Below are 25,953 nucleotides of genomic sequence, written 5' to 3'. Positions count from 1 at the left end.
CTCTTGAGTCAGCCCAGGTGAAAAGACCTAGTTTTCATATTGTTCAGTTATAGGATTCTTGTGACGGGTTCTCCTCATAGTGCATTGACTGCCTGACCCCTCCTAAGAGACAACAAGGACAAAGGTTTTTCTGAAAGGAAACTCTCCAGACTTTCCTAAACACCACCAGCATTCTTCAGTCAACTCACTGTAGAAGTGAGAACTCATGAAGAAGGATTTGACATGGAGTGCAAACACCATGGCTCTGGTCAAGAAGGCCCAACAACGATTGTACTTTTTGAGACTCCTCAATAGACAAAAACTGTCTGACACATTGTTCGTAATTTTTTATCGCAGCTACATCGAGAGCATTCTATCTTATTGTCTCTGTGTTTGGTTTGCGAGTTGTGCAGTGGTGGAGAGAAAAGCGCTCCAGAGGGTTATCAACACTGCTCAGAGGATTATTGGCTGTTCCCTCCCTTCTTTGGAGGAGCTTTACAGTACAAGGTGTATGTCAAAAACCTTAAAAATTCTGAGAGATCCCTCGCATCCTGGTTATCAGTTTTTTGAACTATTGCCATCAGGAAGAAGATATAGGGTGATAAGAACAAGAACAAGTAGATTAAAGAACAGTTTTTATCCCAGTGCAGTGTCTAGATTAAATGCGGGGGTACAGTGATATGTTGAACAGAGTTTTAGCAATGTGGTGATTGTATATGTAGTCTGCCTGACTTTGTTGTATTGTTGTTTTGTGTGGGTCTGGTCTTGTTTTACCTTGCGAAAGCACCTAATTTTGTTGTACTTGTGTATACGGGTACAATGACAAATAAATTTTCTATTCTATTCTATTCTGTAGATTTTCAGTACAGACGTCCCTCCTCATCTGTAGGCTCAGCATTCACAGATCCCACTAACTGGGAATACCTCCCCACACTCCAGAACGCCTCCAGGATGCGACTGGAAGTGACTTCTGGTTGCATCAGGGAGGTGTTGTGAAGCATGTGGAGGCCCATGGAATGACCTCTACTCACCTCAGGTCTCCTAGCAGCTCAGAACACCCCCCAGACTTCCAGTTCATGTCCAAGACTTCTTGTAGTGTCCAGGGAGGTGTTCTGAGGAGCTTGGAGACCCACGGCCCAAGCCATGGGCCTCTCGTGCTCAGGATACCTCCTAAATGCAAACAGAAGTCACTTTCAGTCACATCCTGGAGGACTCCTAAGCAGGCAGACAGGCCCATGGAGTGGGCTGCAGAATTGACATGACCTCTAGAGGGCCCAGCATGACCTTGAGGTAAGTCATGGTGGCACTGTGACCCTGCCCCTAGTGGGACTTCTCAATTGTGGAATGGGGGTGTTCTGGAACAAAACCCACGTGGACAGTGAGGACCCTCTGTACTGCTTCTCTGTCAACAAGCATGCATAAAGGGAAATATCCAGTTCTGAAAAGGAAAACAATTAAATTCTGTTTCATGTCCTAGTTGTTTTAGGGACCTCAAAACCTGAAAATGTATTTTATTTAGCTTCAGATTTGCTGTGTAGCCTCTGACTCTATTGCATACATACTGAACAGCTGTTTATTAAGTCATGTATCTGAACTAGTGCCATATGCTTTGCAGGCACACCAGATGCACTCTTATGAGTTTGAAGTCTTTTCTAGTCTGAGCTGCCTGCAATAGCACAAGCCAGCCTGATATCAGGCAGATGAATTTATCCTCTGGTAAGAATAATGAGGAACCAATACAAATACATAAAGCAAGCAACCTTCGTGTTATTTACTCAGAAGTAAGCCAACTGTGACTGTAACTTAGGTTTACAGCCTATCTTACACACTGGAAACAAACATCTTTACAATTATACAGGCTTGCTGCTATATCTGTGGAACCTGGAACCACCAGCAGTTAAGTGAAACTGCAGATACGGGCAAATGACTCCTCACCACCTTCACAGCGGAGGGAGCTCTGCTCCCCTCACCTCCGGAGGGACCTCTGAACCCAGCAGAGGTCACAGATGTCCATCCATGGCCTCTGCCAGGTTGAGACTGAAACCGGAAGTGACTTTTTCCACTGTTGGGCTCTGTCTGAGCCTAAAAGAGACTGTGGACATCTGTCTGAGGTCTCTGCTGGGCTCACTCCAGAGGTGAGTGGGAGTGCAGGGGGAAGCTGGACTAGATCCACAGATAAGTGAATCCGCGGATACGGGATCTGTAGATATGGGGTCCCCCTGTATAACCAAAGAGCAATGCATTACCACTTTAAAAAAGGAGAACTCATCATGCTACTTACTTTCAAAAGCCTCTTCACTGTCATTGTCTTCATCAGAACTGATTTCAGCATATTTTGGTTTTTCATTTACTGTGCTACGTTTACGTTTGTTCATTTTCACTCGTTCACAAAGAGGCATAGTAGATTCAATTTCAGCTAGCAGTTCCGGAGGTAATTCCTTTAACACTGACTGATCTATGCTGCCTATCAATGAAGAGTAAACTAAATGAATATAAATATTTGCATAATATTTGCAGATTTAAATTAACATTTTTACCTTGCTTTTCATTCTGTTAAATATTACAGTAGTTAGCAACACACACCAATAGCCATAAAATACATTATTCTTAATCTAAAATACAAAGTGTCGGCTAAAATATAAAATCAACCTGGAATTCTCCACTACTGAGAAGGTCCCTACTTGGTAGATTCTACAGACACATAAAATATAGCACTTTCTTTGAAGCCATTCATTTTTCATTTTGTACTGGCATATGCAAATAGGGGGGCACTTTGAAGTCATTTTCCTATTTACAGTTATTTTGATAATAATATTCAAACACCCTGCCAACAGCAAAATTCTTCATGTACATCTCATCTACAAGTAGGCAATTTTTGTTACCACATTATCTAAACAATTACAAAAACTGAAAAAGGCAAAGAACACACCTTCACTCACATTTTCAAAACAAATAGTATCATGATTTCATTTCATAGAAATAAAATTTTGATACTTCTTCCTTTCTACATTCCTCTGCTGTTATATATATATATATCTGTACAGAGCTGTAGCATATCATGGTATATACAATGGTTTTTCCCTACATGTGTTCTCGTGAATACCTCCAACTGAAAAAATGTCTCTCTCATCCTTCCACCCCTGCAGAGGCCACCAGGGCAACTTAATGCCAGTGTAGGAGTATTCATCTTCCCTTCAAATAATGAATACATCAGGGAAGCTGACAAACCACCTCGTTTGGGGCCAGAAAATAAGCTTTTCACAAGACCATGTCTACTCCACTGTGACAACCTGATATATACTATCACTCATTACATTTATAAAGGGGGCATGTGAACTGCTCAAAATGATTAACAGCCCAATCCTGTGCTCAGCAGCACGACTTCGTGCCACCAAGCACTGTCACACTGCGAGCCTGTCTGCCAGGCTCTTGCCCGTGCTGGGTTAGCATGGGGCAGTCACCCAGTCTCTGTGGCTGGGCGGTCTCATGGACCACCGAGCCACGGCACAGTAAGTGGGGGCGGGGATGGGGCGGGAAGGAGGCATCCTGGGGGGGAGGCTGGCGGGGGGTGGAGAGAGGGCGGAGCGTGACATGGGGAGGGGGCAGCGTGGAGGCGTGACGTGGGGAGGGGGCGGACTGGAGGCATGACATGGGGAGGGAGAGAGGTGGGTTTGCGGAGCTTCACTCTGCAGGATCCAAGGCGCTCATGGAAGGCTCAGCGCCCTACATGAGTGCACTTACCTTACCGCTGACCTTTTGGTCGATGGTAAAGTGAGTAGCCACACTGCGGGATTGCTTACCTTACCCGGAGGAAGGGGACAAAAGTCCCCTTCTCCTGAGGCACTTCCCACGGTAGCCTGGGGCGTGCAGGATCCGGCAGCAGCCGTTCTCGGTGCCGCAGAGCCTGGGCGCACCGGGCAGCTCAGGATTGGGCTGTAAGACACTTGTCATGAGGTAATAAAAAACTGTATTTTCAAATTTAAAACTATGCCCCAAATATAAGTTACAGATTAAGAACTATCTAAAATAAACTATACAGTGGAATTGCATCTTACACAGGGCTAGTCAACGTGCAAAGCAAAAACTGCATATACAGGCAGGCCCCCATATCTATGTTTTCAAATACGCAGATTGGGGGCATGCCCCCCCCAAGCCCATTAAATATTTAAATGCTTACTGAACTGGAAATATTCTTGTTTTACAGATTGCTACAAGCATACAGGCTTATTGCAACATCCAGACTGCCACTAGATCAGAAGCTTTTTTTCTGGAAGCAGAAGTTAGTGGGGTAATGGGAGCCATGGAGACAGGATTATCCAGAGAGAGTCCCTGGAGTGGATCCCCATGGATATGGGGCATGCCTATAGTTAAAATTATTCTTGAAAATTCCTTTTAAAATACAGTCAGTCCACTGTATGTGCAGATCCGGAATCTGTGGATTTCACTATTTGTGGGTCCTGAACTCACAGGGCTGGCCCCAAATGCAGAAGCGACTAGAGCTGTGCTCCACCTCCAGAGGGTGTTCTGAGGCCCGTGGAGGCTGTGAGCGTCTTCTCCAGGCCTCAGGAGGACTCAGAAGGTCACTTCTAGTTTTTGGGAAAAACTGAAATTGGAGTTTACAGGTTTTTAAAAGCCTTCAAAGAGCGAGGGAGGACCAAAAGGAGTTCAAGGTGGTTTGTCCCGTTGTCTCCAGATGATCTGAGGGTCCCAAGACCTGCAGATTTCATTATCCTTGTGTTTCAGTAACCGAGGGGGTTCTTGGAACAGAACCCCATGGATAATGCAGGTCCACCTGTATATACGTTTCCTTTAAAAACCAGAACCACATTAAAAGTGGCACGCAGGAACAGAGACTGACTGAAAGAACAGTAGATGCATGTCTCACGCTGACTCTGGAGCATACACTCATTAAGTGGAATCACCCACACTATTTCAATTGCTGATCTCTTTTTTTATTTTTCCAAGCACATACAGGTTCAACCTTGTTATACACTAATTTTTTATACACGGATTTGATTCAACATGAATGGCCACTGCAAATGAGAAGGAATGTGCTGATCCCTGAAGAAGGAGAAAAATGCAGTCCTTTAAAATCACAGTTTAAAAAACTGCTTTTTACTGTTGTAGAGAGACAGTCATGCAGGTGATTACAGATATAACCTAATTATCCACTGATTTTTCTGTCTCAATGCTGATGAGAAGGGTCCTTTAAATAAAAGGAAAACAGCCTCCTTAATGGGAGAGAGGGCAACCTGCTGACAATCCATCAATCATTCTCGCTACAGGTTTCACTCCCCCCTTCCCCCTGAGCAGGTGAAGGAAGGCTAAATGACAGCAATTATCACCTCCGTTCTTTCCCCCTCACTGTGGCTCCTGGTGAAGGGAGGGATTGCTGCCTCCTAGTGAAACCTAAGCACCTGGAGAGAGACTGATTGTGTGCATTTCAAAAGGTCAGCAAGGCTATTTTTCAATCACTGGAGCAAAGGGATTTTGTTTTTTAAATTGATTTGCTTTCGTTCATTTTTTTGCCATTCTTGTTTTCTCGGAATGAAAGCCTCGCAAATAATGAGACTCAACCTATATACTTGAATTCCTTTAAATTAAATGCACAGATGATGAAACTCCACCACACTTTACTTCCAATAAGTTTATTGTAGCACATAAGGCTGCCAATTCTCACTGAAGTTATTCCTAGAAATATTGTCTTAAATCAACATGATATGATATTAGAAATTCCTAAAGGCCCTGTTAAAATCTCCAGAATTTTTTTCCATAGTCACCTGGAGGTACCTGGCCAATTCTGGAGGGTTGGCAACCATAACAGAACAAAATTCTATGCATTAATTCCTCTTTCCAAATGTAGCTGTACAAGGGTCAGCTCTAGCAATTATGAGATTAATGAAGTAAAATGTTCACCTGTTGCAATATAGTAAAATGCAATATAGAAAGTTTCAAGGCTAAAATGAGAACTTCATTTCTAGGGGAAGTGACTATACAATAATTGCTCCTCTATAGAACTGCCCTACACGAACATTTTTCAATCCAACAGACTCTAATAATTAGATTGAAAATTAGTAATTCATTCTTGTACCTTTTGTTCACAACTTTGAAGATTTTATTCACAAAAGCCAGTGTTTTATCAATTAAAAAGAACACATTTTTATGTCTTTAACAAATTAAAATTCCATTATGCCAGGCAGGAAATTTAAGAAATTATAAATAACTAATCATTGAGCCCACAAATGAGAACAAGTTTCAGAACGAGAGCAAAAACAAAAATACAATATAAACTGGATACATTAAAATAAGATTCTATGGCTGTTCATTTGCTTATTAGAGTGCAACAAATAACATAATTTTCAACTTCTGGGTTGTTGATACATATATTTAAACTGCTAGTTCTAGGAAAGAGAAAAATGTTATACGCATGTATCACATTTGACAAATTAAATATAGAATGATCTCCATTCTAGTTGTTTAAAGAAAGATGAACTGATTTTTATACTGCAATTCACTGAGAGCTATATTAAACTAATCAGGACTCAAACCTTCCAAGTATAGCCAGTAGTACAAACCTAGTAATTCTAAATATAACAAACAAGGGTAACTTTTAAAGACATTATTAAATCAATTAAAATATAAACATGCCATCTGGCAAATACACATAATATGTAAAGTGATTTAAATATTTTCATAAGCACACATTTTTAGCTATGCATGTTTCTCTACTGAAGGTAAACAACAAGAACAATAGAAAAACAAAGGAGTATACAATAGTAATATGAAACTGAGGGCACAATCCTAACCCCTTATGTCAGTGCTTTCCAGCACTGACATAAGGGCAATGCAGCTCTGAGGTAAGGGAACAAACACTCCCTTACTTTGAGGAGTGACACCCAACTGCAGGATGCAGCACATGTCCCACTGGCACTGCTATGCCTGTGCTGGAAAGCACTGACATAAGGGGTTAGGATTGTGCCTTAAGAAAATTAAAATCAACAGGTAGTCTTCTGTACACTGAACAGCATACATGAAGTTTCTTCAGAAGTTGAAAAACATTTGAAATGTAGCATGTTCTCTCTCTCTCTCTCTCTCTCTCTCTCTCTCTCTCTCTACTCAACAAGCAACACAACAATCCTAAGAAGCAGGCAAACATGTTGCTCCAGCATCACACTTGCCCGAGCCTTTTTTGGCAGGGCTGCTGCAAACATTCCTTTCACGTTTTCCCTCCCTTCCTACATGAAAATGAGCAAGAAATACAAAAGTAGGAAACACAATCCACATAATGGGAATGGGGATTAATGTTCATTGTCACTTCATTACACTCTCACACTATCAGAGCCTTGCAAATGTACCAAAAAATGTACCAGCCCACAATATTTGCCAGTCCACCTATATCTTGGGAGATGAAACATTAAGAGGCAGCAAGGCATGCATCAAGCAATGAGTGGTTAACAGCATTGAATGTGTTTCTTGAATAGTAGTTTCCCCCTATAATGAATGGTTAAAGACTTTTGAAATGGAAAGAAGCTATAAAAGTCATTTGTGTAATGTTATGAGTGAGTGAGTGAGTGAGTGAGTGAGTGAGTGAGTGAGTGAGTGAGTGAGTGAGTGAGTGAGTGAGTGAGTGAGTTTCAGTGATTTTCAATTTTCAAATGGAAGCACACATATGTTATACAACATATGAAGAGATCACAGATTTTGGGTAGCATTGGAATAATCCTGTCCCCTTCCCCAACTCGGGGAAGAACAATGTCACCAACATGCTTGTAGAACCACTAAACACAACACAAATTCCCATTCTGCTCCCCAGCTTCAAGCTTAAGAAGAGGGTAAAGGTTTGTTATGCTTGCCAAAATAGGGAGGGGCATTCAGCAAAGCAAGGACTGCAAGTGAATTCATTAACTTACGGACACAACTTTCCAATAAGCCCTGAAGTTACAACACAATACAATGCAGCTTCATCAAAATGTCACCAAAAGATTTACATTATTCTAATAATAGAGTATTGCCAAAGAACTTGATACTATGAGTTATTTATTATTAAGACAGTCAAGCCTTAAGGCTGGTTTACACCTTACATTGTCACAGTGTAGCAGCTAAATTGATTTCATTATACCAAGCTTTGATTCATATTTTGCCAAACTGGTATTACTGTGAAAACTGCAGTGTGCTTCCACACTATGCCATTATGCCAGGCAAGGAAAAGCCAGGAAAAATGAGAATTGAAGCCCAATTCATCACTTCATAAACTAGATTCCGGGGTCCCCCTTAGTGAAAACATACCCCATCAAGAGATGCAAAACCAACATCTACAGTAGTTAAATGTCTACGTTAAAGGAACTTCCGGGCAATCATGGTACACAAATACAAGTTCTCCAGTACAAACATATCCTAGTCTGTACAATTTATTTCCAAACTATTTAATATTCATAATCAAATCAACAAAACTAATTCATTTCCCCTTTCTACTCTAATATTAGGCAGAAACTGGCTGGACATTCCAACATACTAAATGTAGAGGATAAAAGCTTGAAGAGTCTTACCTTTGTTTGATTTGGATGACTTGTTCTTATTAGGTTTGAAACAAGAGCTCCTAGATTTGTCTTCTCTGTCCTTAATAAATTTTTGTACATCATCCAAAGAAAGCTTTTGCAGAACAACAACTGGTTTAGCTCCTTTATTTAGATCCTCTACCAGTCCAATCTTCTCTACTTTGTCCTTCGGTTCACCCTTAATTTCCGATTTCTTTGCATCGTGCATAACATTGCCATCTTTGTCACGTTTGATTTTTGGAATTATAAAATGTTTCAAAGCCTCAGATCTTCCCCCCAACAAATAACTTGGAAATTCCGCTTTGCTGTCACTGTGTGCTTTATTACTATCCATTTTGCTCTTATTACCATCTGTCCTTCGTTCATCTTTACTGTTGGGTGATTTAAAGCCTGGTCTATCAGGTCTTAATTTACCAATCTCACTTTTACTTTCTTGTTTAATACGAGGGCTGTCAGGTCTTGATCTCTGATCCCCAGAAGACAGCCTATCCCGTGACTCCCCAGATTCATGCCTGTGTTTTCTTTCTAGTTTTTCAGCTTTTGCATTATCTGATTTAATTCCATGTTTAGAATCATGATCACCTTTACTTGAAGACCTCAAATATTCAGGTCTTCTCAGTTTTGATGAATCTCCCCTATATCTCTCTGATTCACCCCTGTCCTCAGATTTTTGTTTAAGGTTTTCATGATCACGCCTTAGAGAGTCAGAAAGTGAACGTCCATCAGGCCTCTGCTTTAATGCATCTGGTCTTTCAGATTTCACCCTGGAAGGATCAGATTTCATGTCCATCTTATATTTAGATATATCAGGCTTCTTTTCTGAAGAGGTTTTACCAGAATCCCGCCTGTTGTCATGCCTGTGTTTTGGGGTTTCTGGCCTGCCTTCATTCCTCTGCTTTGGGGTTTCCGGTCTGCCTTCATTTTTCTGTTTTGGAGTATCCGGCCTCACTTCATTTCTCTGTTTTGGAGTCTCAGGTCTTTGCCTTATTTCCTGTTTGCCATTATTTTGTTTGCTCTCATTTTGTTTCACATCAATCTGCCTACCCTCATGCTTGCTTTCATGTTTAATTTCAGTCTGCTTGCTTTCACTGTGTTTAGTTTCTATCCGTTTACTCTCATTTTGCTGCAATTCCACTTGTTTGCTTTCATTGTGTTGTATCTCCACCTTTAAACTTTCAGTATCTGACTTTTTCCTAGGGGTTTCAGGATGGTTTTCAGATTTTAGTTTAAGTACTCCAACAACATCCTCTTGAGGAACAAAAACAGAACCATCATTACACTGCTTTATCTCTTCAGGCTTTTTGATGATGTCCAAGTCCTGAGTTATAGCTGCCTGAGAGTCCACCCGTCCTGCTTGATGAAGATCAATACTAACCATCAAGGCTGGCCTTGACCCATTTCCTGTAGAACCTGTCTCCTGAGAAGCTGGTTTATTTCCACCAATAGCACCTCCAGCTTCCTGTGGATAGGAATCTTGTTTTCGTTTCTTCAAAGGCTTATCTGCGGATTAAAGTAAAAATAAGTTTAAAGTGCTCATTTTGAGTGAGCTAACATATGAACACACCAAAATATTCAGTATATTGTACATACATCATACTTCATATATACTATAACTTCAGTTTTAGTATATTCAGATTTAGAGTTTGATGTTTGTAAACAAAGCTAAGTGCATAAATTATTAAAAAATCATTTTGAATAAAGTTTAAGTGGGAAATTTTGTGGTCCATCTATAGACAAGTAAGGAAAAGCAAGCATTTAACTCCACCAACATTCAACATGTATTGTTAGAGGAATAAAAATCATGATAAAATATATTATTTTTCTTAGCATGTTTAAGGAAAACTGCATTTATCTTCAGTGAAGAATTGAAAATTTCTTAATACCACAAGGCTTGTATTCTGTAATTTTAAAATGGCAATATACAGTAAAAATCAGGCTACGCATCCCTTATCTGAAATGCTGGGGATAAGAAGAGTTTCAGATTTTGGAATATTTGCATATACAAAATATTATGGGGATGGGACCCAAGCCTTATTCACATATAAATATCTAAACAGTAAAAAACATACCATTAATACAATGAAAAAAATAACGTGTTCAGGGTAACTGAGTAGCACAGCAGCAGCAGCAGAATACCAATATCAGCTGTTAAATAGCAACAAACAACGGACAAAAAATTCAGATTTTGGAGAATTTCGGAGTTTTGGATAAAGAATACTCAACCTACAAATATTAATCTTGATGCATGCAATTTCAGAACTTAAAACAAGTATATTTTGTATTTTACAATGCATTTGCCTTTTATGAGAAAGTAGAGTTTTAAAAAAACAAAACTAAGGGATAAGTACATGGAAGTTAAGCCTGTTTAGTTGAGGCAAACTTGGGAATTCTCAACTCAGAGAAAAGGTGAAGAAGGAAATTCAGAATGAGAGTTTGCTCCAGCCAGGATCTGGTGACAAAAACACCTCACATTTGTTAAGTGGGCCGCATGGCAAGGACAGGGTGGAAGTTGCTTGCTGGATCAGATAAAGGATCCATACTCCTTTGGCAGGAGAAGAACACTCTGCCTGCTCTATAGCTCGCTCTGAAACACAGATGGCCCAATTCTATCCAACGTTCCAGCACCAATGCAGCCATAATGCAGCCCTGAGATAAGGAAACAAATGTTCCCATACCTTCAGGAGGCCTTTGTGACTGCCTCCCCACCAAAGGATGCAGTGCACACCCCATTGGCATGGTTGCACCAGCACTAGAAAACTGGATAGGATTGGGCCCTGAGAAAGTAGCAGAGGGGATTGAAAAGAGATTGAAGGGAAGATATAGGAAAGGATCAAAGTCATCTGGTGGGTAGGTTTCTCTTCAGGCCCCAATACCTAAAGGGTAAAATGTATCCTGCTCCTCAACTGCTAAGCCCAACCAGCTGCTTGAAACTGCAGCTTTAAGCTTTTTCAGGGTAAGGGAGGCCCAAAACTCTGGGAAACACCTTCACACCATGAGAAGGTTCTATGTATTATTTGAACAACTTAAGAGGTGATACACTAATTGGCGCTCTTCAAATTCTCCACAATCAGATGGTAATTAATTTTGGTTCTTGACAAATTCATTTGTAATAATGTATCAAATAAATTAATTTCAAGCAACCAAAGTCCTTGTGTGTAACATATGAAATCCAGTCATATTTATGGTCAGTATTAAGACATGTTTTTAACATTCATCTGGTTCATGTATTTAACATTCAACTGATCCATTACCGAATATAAAAACCTTGTATTTATAGGTATACAGTAATTATGATCCACCAACAAGAACTCAGCCAATTAGTTACAACTGGTGACCTGCCAGGTGCTTGATAACCCTCCTGTTTTCACACTACCAGAAAGAATAAAAAAAGAGAAATTTGTCAAGCTGCTAGTGAGGACATTCAGTTTGGGGCATCACAAGGTTTCCCTTGTGATATATCACAAATCCCAGCCCAGGGGCCATTTGTGGTCCTCATGAACCCCCAATCTGGCCTGGGGGAAGCCTCTAGTCTCCAATGAGCCTCTGGCCCACCAGAGACTTGCTGGACCCACACTGGTCCAATGTGACTGCACTCAGCGCAAGGGCCAACTGCTTGACCTCTCATGACAGCTGCAGACCATGGGCTCCTGCCACTGCTTGCTGTTTCACATCTGTGAAGCAGCAGTAGTAGCACAGGAAAGGCCGGTTTTGGTGTGCACAAGGCCTTGAGCTATCATGAGACCTTCATTCACTCATTCACGTTCCATCTCTAATATATTCATTTATGTAATTTTATGTAAATTTATTCAAATTTTAAATATAAATTAATTCTTTGTTTCCTGACCCCTGATACACTATCAGAGAGACAATGTTGCCCTCCTATCAAAACATTTGGACACACCTGATATATCAGGTTCAACCGACCAAATATATGGCACATATACCATACATGCAACTTTTGTTTCACTTTTGTTTCTCTTCTATATATTTCTTTGTATTCCAAATAGAAAGATTTGTAGTTTAACGCCGAAATAGTTTAGCAACTGAATTACATACCAACAGTTCATCAAAAGAAAACTTTAAGAATAGTGCCTTAACTACACTTTATTATTAAAGCAGACACACCATAAATAAAAATTAAATTATGAAGTGTTGTTTAATGAGCCAATAGAAGACAGAAGAATAGTGTCTTTTAAGTACAGGCATGCCCCTGTATCCACAGGGGTCCCATTCCGGAACCCCCTGTGATTACCTGAATCCACAGATAAGAGGGGCACCTACCCCCAACCTCCCAAGGTGAGCAGGGCTCCGCCCCTGAGCCCAGTAGAGGCTGAGGATGTCTGTCCACAGCCTCTGTCAGGCTCAGACTGATCCTTGGAGTCGAAAAAGTCACTTCCGGTTTTTTTGTAAAATCAGAAGTGATGTTTTATACCTTATAAAGCATTGGGAAGCCTGGGGAAGCCCTTGAAGTTTTTCATGAAAAAAAAAGGAAGTGACATTTATTTCACCTCTAAGGTTCAGTCTGAGCCCAGCAGAGGCTGCGGATGAACCTTTCAGAGGGGAAGCACACCTGGGGCATGCGGGGAGGGGGCTGTAGACCTGATCCACGGATAAGTGAAGCCATGGATATGGGATATGCTGGCACTGGGCCCCCCTGTAGTGCATATTAAATCCATCTCCAGGTCAAGAGAAAAATAGAGACCTGAGTAGTTATATATACTGTCTGACAATTCTCTCTAAAGGGTATTATGAGACAAAGGGCACAATCCTAACCCCTTATGTCAGTACTTTCCAGCACTGGCATAGCGGTCCCAATGGGACATGTGCTGCATCCTGCAGTTGGGTGTCACTCACAGAGGCCTCCTCAAAGTAAGGGAATGTTTGTTCCCTTACCTCAGAGCTGCATTGCTCTTATGTCAGTGCTGAAAAGCACTGACATAAGGGGTTAGGATTGCGCCCTAATTTGAAAAATTACTGACATACAACTTCTAAGGAAATATTATAAGAGAAAAGTAACAGGAACAACACTAAAACATTGACAAAAGTTAAATGGTCAGCTCTTTTGGTTCATACACACACACTTTATAACAAGAATTATAAGCATGCATTGGTAATCTTCAGTAATTCCTTATGAGTGGAATTATGGATGTAATCTGGAACATGTTGCAGAATCTAGCAATCACTACAAAAGCCTCAAAAATTCCACTTTTAATGTAGAACATTCAGTTCCTCAATTCTGTGCATTAAAAGCAGTGTACCAAAACCCTGATATGCACCAACATTGGGGGAGGGGGGCAGATGGTTCTCCTTGTATATTTTCATGTATCTCCTCCTACATTTTCATCCTCTCTGACCTGCATATATTTTGCCTTGAGTGCTCTCTTTATGCTGCGGCAAAGACACGATATAATTTATCTAAATTAACCAAATAGCCTTTCCTGATATTTAATTTAGATCTGTAGGTTAAACCCAATGATTCTCCTATCCTCAATGGCATAGAATCTCAAAACACATAGATGAACAGGCCTCAAGAACCTTAAAGAATTATTTGAAAAGGTCAACAGGCATGTGGATGTGGGAGAACCCGTGGACATTATATACCTGGACTTTCAGAAGGCGTTCGACACGGTCCCTCACCAAAGGCTACTAAAAATCTCCACAGTCAGGGAATTAGAGGACAGGTCCTCTTATGGATTGAGAACTGGTTGAAGACCAGGAAACAGAGAGTGGGTGTCAATGGGCAATTTTCACAATGGAGAGAAGTGAAAAGCAATGTGCCCAAGGATCTGTCCTGGGACCAGTACTTTTCAACCTCTTCATAAATGGGGACAGGGTTGAGCAGTGAGGTGGCTAAGTTTGCAGACGACATCCAACTTTTCCAAGTGGTGAAGACCAGAAGTGACTGTGAGGAGCTCCAGAAGGATCTCTCCAGACTGGCAGAACAGGCAGCAAAATGGCAGATGTGCTTCAATGTCAGTAAGTGTAAGGTCATGTACATTGGGGCAAAAAATCAAAACTTTACATATAGGCTGATGGGTTCTGAGCTGTCTGTGACAGATCAGGAGAGAGATCTTGGGGTGGTGGTGGACAGGTCGATGAAAGTGTCAACCCAATGTGTGGCGGCAGTAAAGAAGGCCAATTCTATGCTTGGGATCATTAGAAAAGGTATTGAGAACAAAACGGCTAATATTATAATGCTGTTGTACAAATCAACGGTAAGGCCACACCTGGAGTATTGTGTCCAGTTCTGGTCGCCACATCTCAAAAAAGACATAGTGGAAATGGAAAAGGTGCAAAAGAGAGCGACTAAGATGATTACTGGGCTGGGGCACCTTCCTTATGAGGAAACACTACGGCGTTTGGGCCTCTTCAGCTTAGAAAAGAGGCGCCTGAGGGGGAACATGATTGAGACATACAAAATTATGCAGGGGATGGACAGAGTGGATAGGGAGATGCTCTTTACACTCTCACACAACACCAGAACCAGGGGACATCCACTAAAAATGAGTATTGGGAGAGTTAGAACAGACAAAAGAAAATATTTCTTTACTCAGCGTGTGGTTGGTCTGTGGAACTCCTTGCCACAGGATGTGGTGATGGTGTCTGGCCTGGACGCCTTTAAAAGGGGATTGGACAAGTTTCTGGAGGAAAGATCCATTAGGGGTTACAAGCCATGATGTGTATGTGCAACCTCCTGATTTTAGAAATGGGCTATGTCAGATGCAAGGGAGGGCACCAGGATGCAGATCTCTTGTTATCTGGTGTGCTGCCTGGGGCATTTGGTGGGCCACTGTGAGATATGGGAAGCTGGACTAGATGGGCCTATGGCCTGATCCAGTGGGGCTGTTCTTATGTTCAATGGGTTAGGTGTGCCAGGACAGAGCTTCAGTCATGGGTTTCATCCATGTTGCATACAACAGTACTCTTTCATCCATAGTCTTAATACGACTGTAATTACACCCAAAAATGGCACTGGCCCTTTTTGCATATTGGTTTAATTAATTAAATTAATGAACATACTAAATAGAAAACAGAAGCCGCACTGAGTCATACACACTACTCATGGATAGTTGTCCAACTATATGTTGATCCATATATCACTCTCTTAGATATGAATGTTCAATGCATACCAATTTTACAGTAGTGACTTCTAGTTTACTTTTCCCAAGGTCTCTTATGAGGATACTATGTGTGTAGGCAAAAAGTTTCATTAAGAATCTGATACACAACAATCTAGTTCTCATGAGCGCAATCTTACGCATGCCTATTGTAAGTAACTACCACTGAGTTCAATCGGACTTAATCTCAGGTAACTGCATACAGGATTGCAGCCTTGCTTCTTACATTTGAGTCAGAGAAGGCAGCTGGGTCTGCCATAATCAGGTCTGAATAAAGCACTGAGAACCGTTAAGCTTTGTTCTACATATTTACACTGTTTCAAAGTTTAATTACTTATTTCAGTACTTTTTGTCTACAATCTATTATTATCAACAAGGGATTAAAACAGGAATGGGTTAGGAGAAAGTTTAGCAATATTTCATATTCTGTCACTAAGATCAATATGTAACAATGTATGGCAATGCAACTGTCATTTGATGACTCACCCAAAGCCAGGAGCAGCTCTGGGCATATGCATGCCATGCATGCTGAGCATGGTAGTGGAGCAAGTCACCTGCACACAGGTTGTTGTTTCCCCGCTCACTGCTGCAAAGTAGATCTCCTCATTCCTCCTTTGTTAAAAGGCTACGACAGAAGTTCCAGAATTATGTGTCACAACGCTATGCAGTGCTGTGAGGTACTCACTAGAGTGTTGTGGGACATCCACTGCCTGGCAGGGAGACCACAACATGACACTGCAAACAGTAGAAGGGGTGCCGCAGGCCTATGAACCCAGAAGTCAGTGACACAACACAAAATGTGTCATTGCCATTTACTTCTGGGTTCGAGCACTGGGGAAGGGTGTCGCTGGCTGGCTACGTTTGGGAAGCAGTTTGGGCTAAGGCAAAGTTAATTCATTCATCCAGATCTTGCTATCACAATAATCATGGATGCCCCAACAAGGAGAAATCGCAGAAACAATTCATATTCCTTCCTGGTCTGGTTCTAATTCATGCCATGACAGCCCAATCCTATCCTCCCCATACTCCTGCTGGGGCCAGTGGGGCCAAAAAGGCTGCCATTGCATCCTGCGGGAGGGGGGGCAGTCATTTGTTCTCTTACCCAGATGTAAGCCTTTGCAGCATGAGGGAGGGGGGGTTACTTGGATCTGTGCCAATGAAATCGCTGGTATAAGTCTGTGTTAGCTCAAGACAGTGGATCAGGCCTGGGAAGGAGACTTAGGATTTGGTGACTGTCAAATTCATCCTCTTCCTGGGTCCAATCTGCCCTCCCCCCGCTCCCATCTGCCCTTCCCCACCCTATTCCGCCCCCCCCCCCATTGACATGTCCAAGGTGGAACTCTGATATGTGTAGGAAGGCCCCGGTCTTAACCCCCCACCCCCACCCCGTACTCCAGCAACATGAAGTTCAGTGTACTTCCAGACCTGCTTTTGTGACTGGCATAAGGCAGGTGATGCTGGTGGAATGCTAGCTCCACCAGTGCCATGAGCCCATAGGTTTGGGCTGTGAAGCAGATAGGAGCTACTGCGACTCCTCACCATGATTTAGGGCAGTGTTTCTCAAACTATGGGTCAGGACCCACTAGGTGGGTCGCAAGCCAATTTCAGGTGGGTCCCTATTCATTTCAATATTTTATTTTTATTATATTAGACTTGATGCTACCCTGATGTGTGACTGCATCTGGGGAAATGTTACAGCTCTGTACTTTTAACAGGCTACTATGTAGATGCTTTTAACAATGATAGTCAATGGGACTTACTCCTGTGAAAGTGTGGGTAGGATTGCAGTCTAGGATTGTTAAAAATTTTCTTGCTTGATGATGTCACTTCCGGTCATGACATCACGTCCAGTGATGTGATTCATCACGTCCTGACAGATTCTCATTCTAAAAAAGTGGGTCCCAGTGCTAAACATCTGTGAACCACTGATTTAGGGTGTTTTAGAGAGCTCCTGTCAGTGGTGTTGTGCCCCACACATACCCAATCATGCAGATTACTGGCAATGGGCCTCCAGGCCTAGGCTATATACTTCTATATCAGTGTTTCTCAACCAGTGGTGTGAGTATCACCAATGGTACTTGAGGTGGCATCTGGTGGTACCAGCAGGACCCCTGGACACCTGCCACCCTGTAGAGAGACCAGGAACATGACATAACAGCAGTAGGAGGCTCCATAGCATGCTTTTCCACACTAAAAAAAAAAAATCTTCCTGTCCACCCTGAGCCTCTTACCGGTGTTAGCTGCGTTGCATCTGGCTTCCATCCCAGAAGTAACTGGCAATGATGTCATTGCCAGTTACTTCCGGTGGTACTTAGAATAGGTTGACCATGTGAAGTGGTACAGCAGAAGACAAAAGTTGAGAACATGGTTCGAGATACAATCACTTCAATTGTAACATTCACAATTGTAACAAAAAAGAAAAAAAACAGTCCTGTAGACTAGAACACAGAAGCAAGCTAACACCTGATTGCTTGGGCTGGATCCCGGCTAAATATAGACTTTGAAACTACAACAGCAAACAGGCCAAGAAGAATCAAAGAACACCTGTAAGTAGACACAACATCTCTGCTTAAATATTTATCAACAGTTGAATCATATTTTAAAAGGAGGTATAAGAATAAGACGATTTGTGCTGGCTAACAAAGGCTCCAGCATCTCACTTCCCAGAGTGGCCCACCTGTTGCCAACAGAAAGTCCAGAAGCAAGAGAGAAATCATATGTATATTTATATCAACAAAGAGTAAGGAAATGCTACCAATAGTCCTTTAACAATAAACCACAACTGGAACATGACTATTCCAATACCGATCAAGCAGGAGACACTCCTACTATCTATAAAGATAGTAAACTGATGCATCACACTCTGAATATTGTGAACAGTGGCTTTTAAAATCAACAGTGGCTTTCTAAATCATACCAAGGACTTTCCACTATTCCAAGAACAGAAAGTTATTAAAGCTATTAAAGATTCTTATAGCTTTTTTTCTACACTTGCTCATTTGGAACCATCCCACTGCATTCAATGGGGCTTACACCTATGTGAGTGTGTTCAGGATCAAGTCAAATTTTTCATGAATCCAAAACAAATCACACTATAGTGGTATTGTCTAGAATTTCAGACAATGCTGAAAGCCAAGATGTAGTAAGCGTAACTTACTATAAGTAACTTATATGGAACCTATGATTATCTTTCAAGAACATCCAGGAGATTAAAAAATGTATTTGTGTATATATATATAGATATATATATGTGTGTGCGCACACACACACGGGGGTGGGGAGAGAGAAAGAAAGAGCACATACACACAATATTTTTACCTTTGTCTTGCACTTCTTTTGAAAACCGTTCCCTTTCAATAGCTGATTCCCGTTCTATTCGCTCAATTTCAGCCAATGCATCCAATTCTACTTCATCATATGGCGTTATAGTTCCATGTTGAGAAACCTGTTGATGTGTCTGTACCAAAGGATTTTGAGGTTGTTTTGCAGAAACTGAAGTGTTCGGTTGTAAAACAGGCACTTGTTGTGCCTGAAGGAATGCTGTTTGTTCATGCTGCGGTAAACACTGAGCAGCATTTAGTGGGCGATTAATATCCTGTGGAGTAACTGGTGTTTTAGAAGTCTGTCCTGGATACTGCACATTAAAAGAAATATCCCCTTCCGACACGTTACTGTTTTCCAAACCAGAAAGCATATCGTCCTGCTGGTCCATATCTGAAGATCTTACACGAGTGAGTCTTAATGTAAGTTTAGTAGAGTCCTTGGATGGAGAGCTAATGATATCATACATTGCAGCCTTTTCAGTCTGTTCTTTTTCATCCTTGCCTAACTTCATTTTCTTTTGTTTCTTTTGCTTTCTTTCTGGTGAATCTAATAATATGTCAGGGGGAACATCTCTAGGTGATGAATAAGGTGGAGGCTGAGACTGAAGTATTAAAGGTGGTCTTGATCCTAGAATAATAATTCAGAAAAACTGAACAGTTATGCTGGTTCACATTTCCATGAAAACACACAAAAATAACCTTTATTAGTAATTTGTATTTTTACAGATGTTTGCACTTACAAAATGACAAAAATTTGTAGGAGTAATGAAGTTCATATTTCCATTACTAAACAGCTATAATAGGTGGAGTATCTCCTATCTACTTGGCAATCCACATCTAACAAGTAAGGCAGCACTCTAAGACAAGATGCAGTGCCACTCTCGACACAGTACATGCAGTTCAGGCCAGGGCTTCAACTATTAAAGGCTGAAGCTAATCAAAAGGTAGCCAAGAGAAAAATAGTTTAAATATGGTGAGCTCCTCATTGATAATGGAAGCCCAAAATGATGAGCTATAGGCAAAGAAACTGCACTGCAACACAAACACAAATACAGTGTCATGGGAGCTCCCTACTTGTAGGGATTTGTGAAAACAAAACAAACACAAAATAACCCTGCTATAAACAATATGCAAGAGGAATATGACCTTAAAAAAAACAAAAAACACCTAAAGACATTATCTGCTTTTGCCCCTTTTCAATATTTATCACAGGTCTATGATGAGTATTGCATAGTATTGATGAGTATTGCATAGTTTCCACATATGCAAACACTACTGCTTAATAGTTTCCACATATGCAAACATTACTGCTTAATTACAAGCAGTTGGAAATATTGTTTTTGCCATGTTGTTAGTACTTCTCGGGGTGTTAGGGTCTTTCACAGTAATGACGAGAGTCCATTTGTTCTCATATCTTATCATTAACATGCTCCCTCACTGACATACTACTGAAGTCACTGTACCCTTCTTTTAAAAAGTTGTTTCAAAAAACACTAATTATAACAATTCATTCATAATGGTTGTTTATTTGGAACAGATAATTGAAAAATAGACTTCTTTGCTTAAGAAAGGAAGTGGGAAAGGGTGATGAACTTATTCAACACTGTTGTAACTAGTGAAGCAGGATGAAACAGAATTCGAATTAATACAATATATTCACCAACCCCTTAACTACATTCGGATAATAATGTGGTGGCCGTATTCTGCAAAGGAACCAGCATAGATCATATTCTGCAACTGAAAGTTCTTGGTAGTTTTCAGGATGATATAAAAAAGGGAATGAAATAAGATCCGAAATAAAAGTCCACATTAAAAGATAAGGACATCTTATCGAAGACATCAGCCTCTCTTTGCTTCATTCTTTTATATATTCTAGCAACCATCTTTCAGATTAACTGCCATTTCTCTATTCTCCAGGTTGCAATTCTTCAATAGTTTCTGATAACATGTTTCTACATGAAACAAGATCTGGCCCACTGGTGCCCTATCAATTCTGATTCATCCATAATGTCAAAATGACAAAAGATACACACTAAAACGTAGTGCACTATTTAACTGGAACAGCACTTTAAAACCAACTGTGCAAATTCTTTGTTACTCTCCTTAGAGAAACAGTGCTGCAGAGAAGCATGTTTTACCTATACTATTCACTCCACACTCCATAAAGTTATTTGCATTGGAGATTCATCTGACTTCAGTATAATGGTACAGGCTTCAAGTCATAATGCCTCAGGCTTCCCTGCTGAAACTGCAAATTTTGGATTGGCCCTGGGAAAGAGTGCCAACAGGAATTACAATTGATCACTGAATTTTGTGAACTACCAGTTACATTTTACTTTTATTCTGTATCTTACATAGAAAGAACCCATGTTGGAACATCAGATAAATTTGGTGTAGGTCAAAAGGAGTGAAAAAAAACACTGTTTAGATAACAGAACTCAGAGCAACTTATGTGAACTCATTTTCAAGAAGCATTTAAGTTTTTTCATCATAGATTCTCATCAGTCCACCATTTGAGGTAAGTTGAAGAACTGGAACAAAAATACACAGGAAGACTGCAGATTTCCCCCCTTCAGATTTTTCAAAAAACACATACACATCTAATATGATGACTTAAATACAATTATCCTTCTCTAGACTGGGAATTTAAGTACATGAACCATTGGGCTCCAATCTAACTCTAAGGTATGAAGCAATTTTGTTAAAAAGTTAGCAATGAAGATAAAAGCAAAATATTTTCCCTTTTATAATCACAATCTGAGATGATTCGCAGTATTGTCTTCTGAAGAATGCTTTTGTAGATGATTGTAGGTGGGACTTGGAGAAATTTAGATTGTGTTGATGAGTAGGCATCAACTTATGTACAAGTGTGCTCTAGAGATGCTAGAGCCACTTTTTCCAAAATTTCACCAGGAAGCAGGAAATACCTGAAAGCTTCTATAATTGACTTATCCTTAGCTAGGTATATTTCATACAGAAACCGATTCTCCCGTGAACAAGAATATTTTCTTACGAAATCTGGTTTGCTTCTCAGGCCTCACCTTCATGTGTAGCCTCAACACATCCAACTACTGGGTAGCTCAGCTTGCTTGATATCAGCAACTTTCAGGTTCAGGAACAATTCAAACTTGCAAAGGCTCAATGCTCCATCAGCATGCTTGTCAAGGGATGATCCACTAGTCAAGAGGTAAATCTATACCACTGTGGTATTTGAACTTCTTTTCCCCACCCTGTGCTGATAGGTACACAAGTACTAATCTGTCTTCTCTTAAGATGATCCTGAGTGTGCCAGAATGGTCCTTCACCTCCTATTAAGTGGATATTCTGCAGTTTCTACAGTTGAAATTCAGCTTCATTGTGATGCCTCTGTTTCCCCATCCATAAGACTGGCAGCATGAACATATTTTGGGATTCTACATGTGTCAATTTTGCCTTTATATGAACTATTTCCACCAACTGAAGAAAAGGATCGCTCTGGATGGTGCCGTCTTTTTTCTTTCCCCCTTTAGCTGGGAATGAGTCACAACTGGAAGGGACCCTTCAAGCCCTCACCTAGCATCCAGAAATTAATCCGCAGAACTGAAGACACAGATCAACAAATATTTCATTCAACAGCACACTAGAGTCCAAAAACATAATAACTTTTTCCGCATGGAAATGAATGACAGAATAAAAAACTACCTTGACTTAGCTTTGAGAAATTGCTCATCACAAGAACTGTTACCAAGATGTTCCAATGAGAATGTTGTGCAAGTACAAGCTCAGGTTACCCCTAAATCCTTTAGCTATATAGTAGTCGGTTTAATACCTTCCTGATTCATAGAACTATCAGTACTTTCATGAATACCTTGAAGGTCAAGTATAACAAAATATTTTGTATTAATAACCAAGTTATTGGCAAACAAGTCAAAGACATTTCTAGTACCAGATCTAATTATACATCAGAGAAAAGCCAGGTCCACTAACTATGAAAAATGTGATTATACAATGAAGAAAAGGCCCTGCTCCCAAGTTTCACCTTTCATACAAGATTCTCCCTTCTTTTAGCAAGAAGAAAATCCCTAGTTCTTAAAAATGTGCAGACTCTATACAATGCGTTGATTTTCTTCATCAACAATTTCTTCAAATGTAGAAAAATTTCCACCACTACAAATCATAGAAGAGTAGCAGTTTGGCCACACACAAACCTTAGAGAGATTATTGAGGTTCATGGGAATATAAAATCTGTATTAAACCTTGCCTCCAGTATAAGGAACAGCAAAACACACAGGCTTGATGACCAAAGCCTAAATGGTTCATATGCATAAATGGTTCATATGTATTCAGTGTTGTTAAAAGATACTATACATGAAGATCTTGCAGAACAAGATGGCATTATCGAAACATCACAGTTAGGTTTAAAACAAAACCGACAAGAGTTTAAAATCTGATATAAATCTCCAAATGCTGCTCACTTAATTCTGACTTTCCAGTATTTGGTAAATGGGAGGAAGAGGTATGGGACACTGATCCAGCTCAAACCATGGGAAACTAACAAAGCAACTGATGGCCCAATAGATGCACACATTTGTATGTAAAACAAAAGACCTATCCAACCAATTTGGCTCAACATCCGTATTACTACACATGCAAAAGTCTATTTCCACATGTGAATCTCCACTGAAGAATCAGGCCAAAATATTATCACTGCCCAAAACTGATTTGTTAGTATTCTTGACTTATATTAACCACTCATTTCATTTTAGCTTTCTCAGACAAGATCTATAATGGATACAATATGAGGCACCTTCGTGCTGAAATAAGCACTACTTACCGTTAACAAATTAGAAATGTAAGTAAATGTAGAAGCTTAAAGAGCTGACAGAGCCAGGATGAAGTAGACCACCCATCTTCCTACCATACTAGAGGAAAGAATTAGACTGACATTCCTTTTTATTATTTTTTTAAAATGATTTCCTGAGATATGCATTTAGTTCAAAGGAGTGTAGCAAATGACAAAGCAAATGTAAGTTAATATTCAGTTCTGAAGAAAAACAAAAATAGCTGCTACCTTCAAGCAATGGAGTAATTACCCTTTCTGAAATGTTCTATGGAGACAGAACACTTACAAGTTTTTACTGAATAACCTCTATAAGAAGAAAAAGAAATTACATGATTGAAGCAAATTCCAAGGAATTTCAATCTAAAATCCACATAGAATTTGAAAAAATGAGTTCTACCTAATTCTGAAGTTTTAGATCATTTTAGTTTTCCCATTAAGCTTCTTCAAATGCTATTGATGACATTGTTATAGGCAAATTATTTGCAGATCTTGCCACATAGAAGTCATTTCTGTCATGTGATCAAATAACCTGAATTCTTGTTTAAGGTGATTGGTTTTGGATGATTTAGCTTTGTTTCTGCATCTAATTCCTACCTATTCTTAGATATCAAAATAATTCTTCCTTCTGAATTTCAGAAATTGGTACCAAAACAGCATTACTGGTACCAAAGAAGCATGACTGATAACTATGCTATACAGGAGCTAAGGCAATTAATATCTTGGCATGTGCTTAAGAAAAAAACTGAGATGAATCTGAAACGCTTCAAATTTTCATTTTTGAATACTATCAAGGACTGACTGATGGGCATACGTTAGAGACGCTCTCTTTCCCTGTATTCATGATAACCGCTATAGTCAGCTTACAACAATCTTTTAATGGCTCCTCCAACGTATCAAAATGTAAACAAAATGGGAAGCTGAAAATTGTCAGGCTTGCACAGGTAACATTTTTATTTTTGAGAGGCATTTAAAGGCCCAAAGATTAAGGGGGTTTCTTTAGTGCTTTCTCAAATATTTTGGTTCCCGAAGCCCTTTATACTCCTAAACAGAGTCTTAGTGAGCATGCGTGAACTGGCACAGCCCCAAACCCAATACCGAATACCAGCAAAGAGCCAGAGCAGGAGGGGAATGAGGAAGGAAAGCCACAAAGAGGTGAGGTGGGAGGGACAAATGAGCAAACTAGGCAGGTGGCAGTTGGTGACCACTTACAGTGTGTTTGTGAAGCCACTGAAGGGGACTTGGGGAGACTACATCTCCTAGGAGCACACTCTGAGAAACACTAGTTTTGTGGTTTAAATAAATATTACACAAATTGTTATTTGTTACTTAGTGTTGTGGCAAGGCAAATATCTACTACAACTAAATTAAATTTCAAAGCTGCAACAACACTATTGGAAAGAATTTAGTAGAGCAACGAAAACATTCTACTGCTTCAGAAAATATTATAATCAATTTGACATGCCACACATTCCAAAACTGATATAGAAAAGGTTCCCTACAGGTATTATTTTTATTGTAATATTAAATCAAGAGAAGTCTGATTCAACAAAAGACTTGGTAAAATCTTACAAGTCTGTACTGTGTGTAACTATAGATTCAAAGTCAGCTGAATGTAATTTTGCAGACAGCCAAAAGCTTCCTTTCTTCCCATCAACATTTATTTATGCAAAAATAAGGAAGAAAGTCCACAGCTGCTGTTTGGCAGCCTCCCTACATAGAAGTAAACCATTTTTTTTTTAATTACCACCACTGAAATTTCTTTTTTTGAACTTTATGGATGTTCAGTTGCATCAGAAATCAGAGATGACTGATTTCAGCATTGGGGCCTGAGCTAGAATTGCCTTTCTTTTAGAGTACAAGTTAAGAGACAGAAAACTGTTTTGGGCAAACTACAAATATCCTGATGTTGTACAAATATCCGAAACACAAGCCTAAAAAACATGTGGTCAATCAAATCTCCTGCACCGCTGCCTGCTCAAGACCTCAAACAAAAGGGTTATCAAACATCTGAAAGGCCACAACAAATTACAAGTAGGCTACATGCAGGTTGGTGGGATAATACAGGGGTGTCCAAAATTTTTGGCAGGAGGGCCACATCTTCTCTCTTTCACTGTGTTGGGGGCCGGGGGGGGAATTAATTTACATTTAAAATTTGA

General features: G+C 40.2%; 1 protein-coding gene across 3 annotated transcripts in view; it reads right to left on the bottom strand.

Annotated features, from left to right (window-relative positions):
* The window catches only part of NIPBL (NIPBL cohesin loading factor), a 209,258-nt gene that overhangs the window by 68,885 nt on the left and 114,420 nt on the right, over positions 1–25,953 (bottom strand). For 2 of the 3 annotated variants that reach the window (XM_066618315.1, XM_066618316.1), the window contains exons 9-11: positions 18,971–19,603; positions 8,526–10,034; positions 2,261–2,443 (exon numbers count right to left, since the gene is read on the bottom strand). In XM_066618315.1, coding sequence (XP_066474412.1) covers positions 2,261–2,443; positions 8,526–10,034; positions 18,971–19,603 — 2,325 coding nt within the window. The remainder of the gene's footprint in view (positions 1–2,260; positions 2,444–8,525; positions 10,035–18,970; positions 19,604–25,953) is intronic. The other variant, XM_066618317.1, reaches the window with a different exon arrangement.

This window comes from Tiliqua scincoides, chromosome 2 (genome assembly GCF_035046505.1).
Source record: "Tiliqua scincoides isolate rTilSci1 chromosome 2, rTilSci1.hap2, whole genome shotgun sequence".
In the NCBI taxonomy this organism is placed as follows: Eukaryota; Metazoa; Chordata; class Lepidosauria; order Squamata; family Scincidae; genus Tiliqua; species Tiliqua scincoides.
The sequence above is the reverse complement of the archived record's forward strand: the minus strand, read 5'-3'. Positions and strand labels throughout refer to the sequence as shown.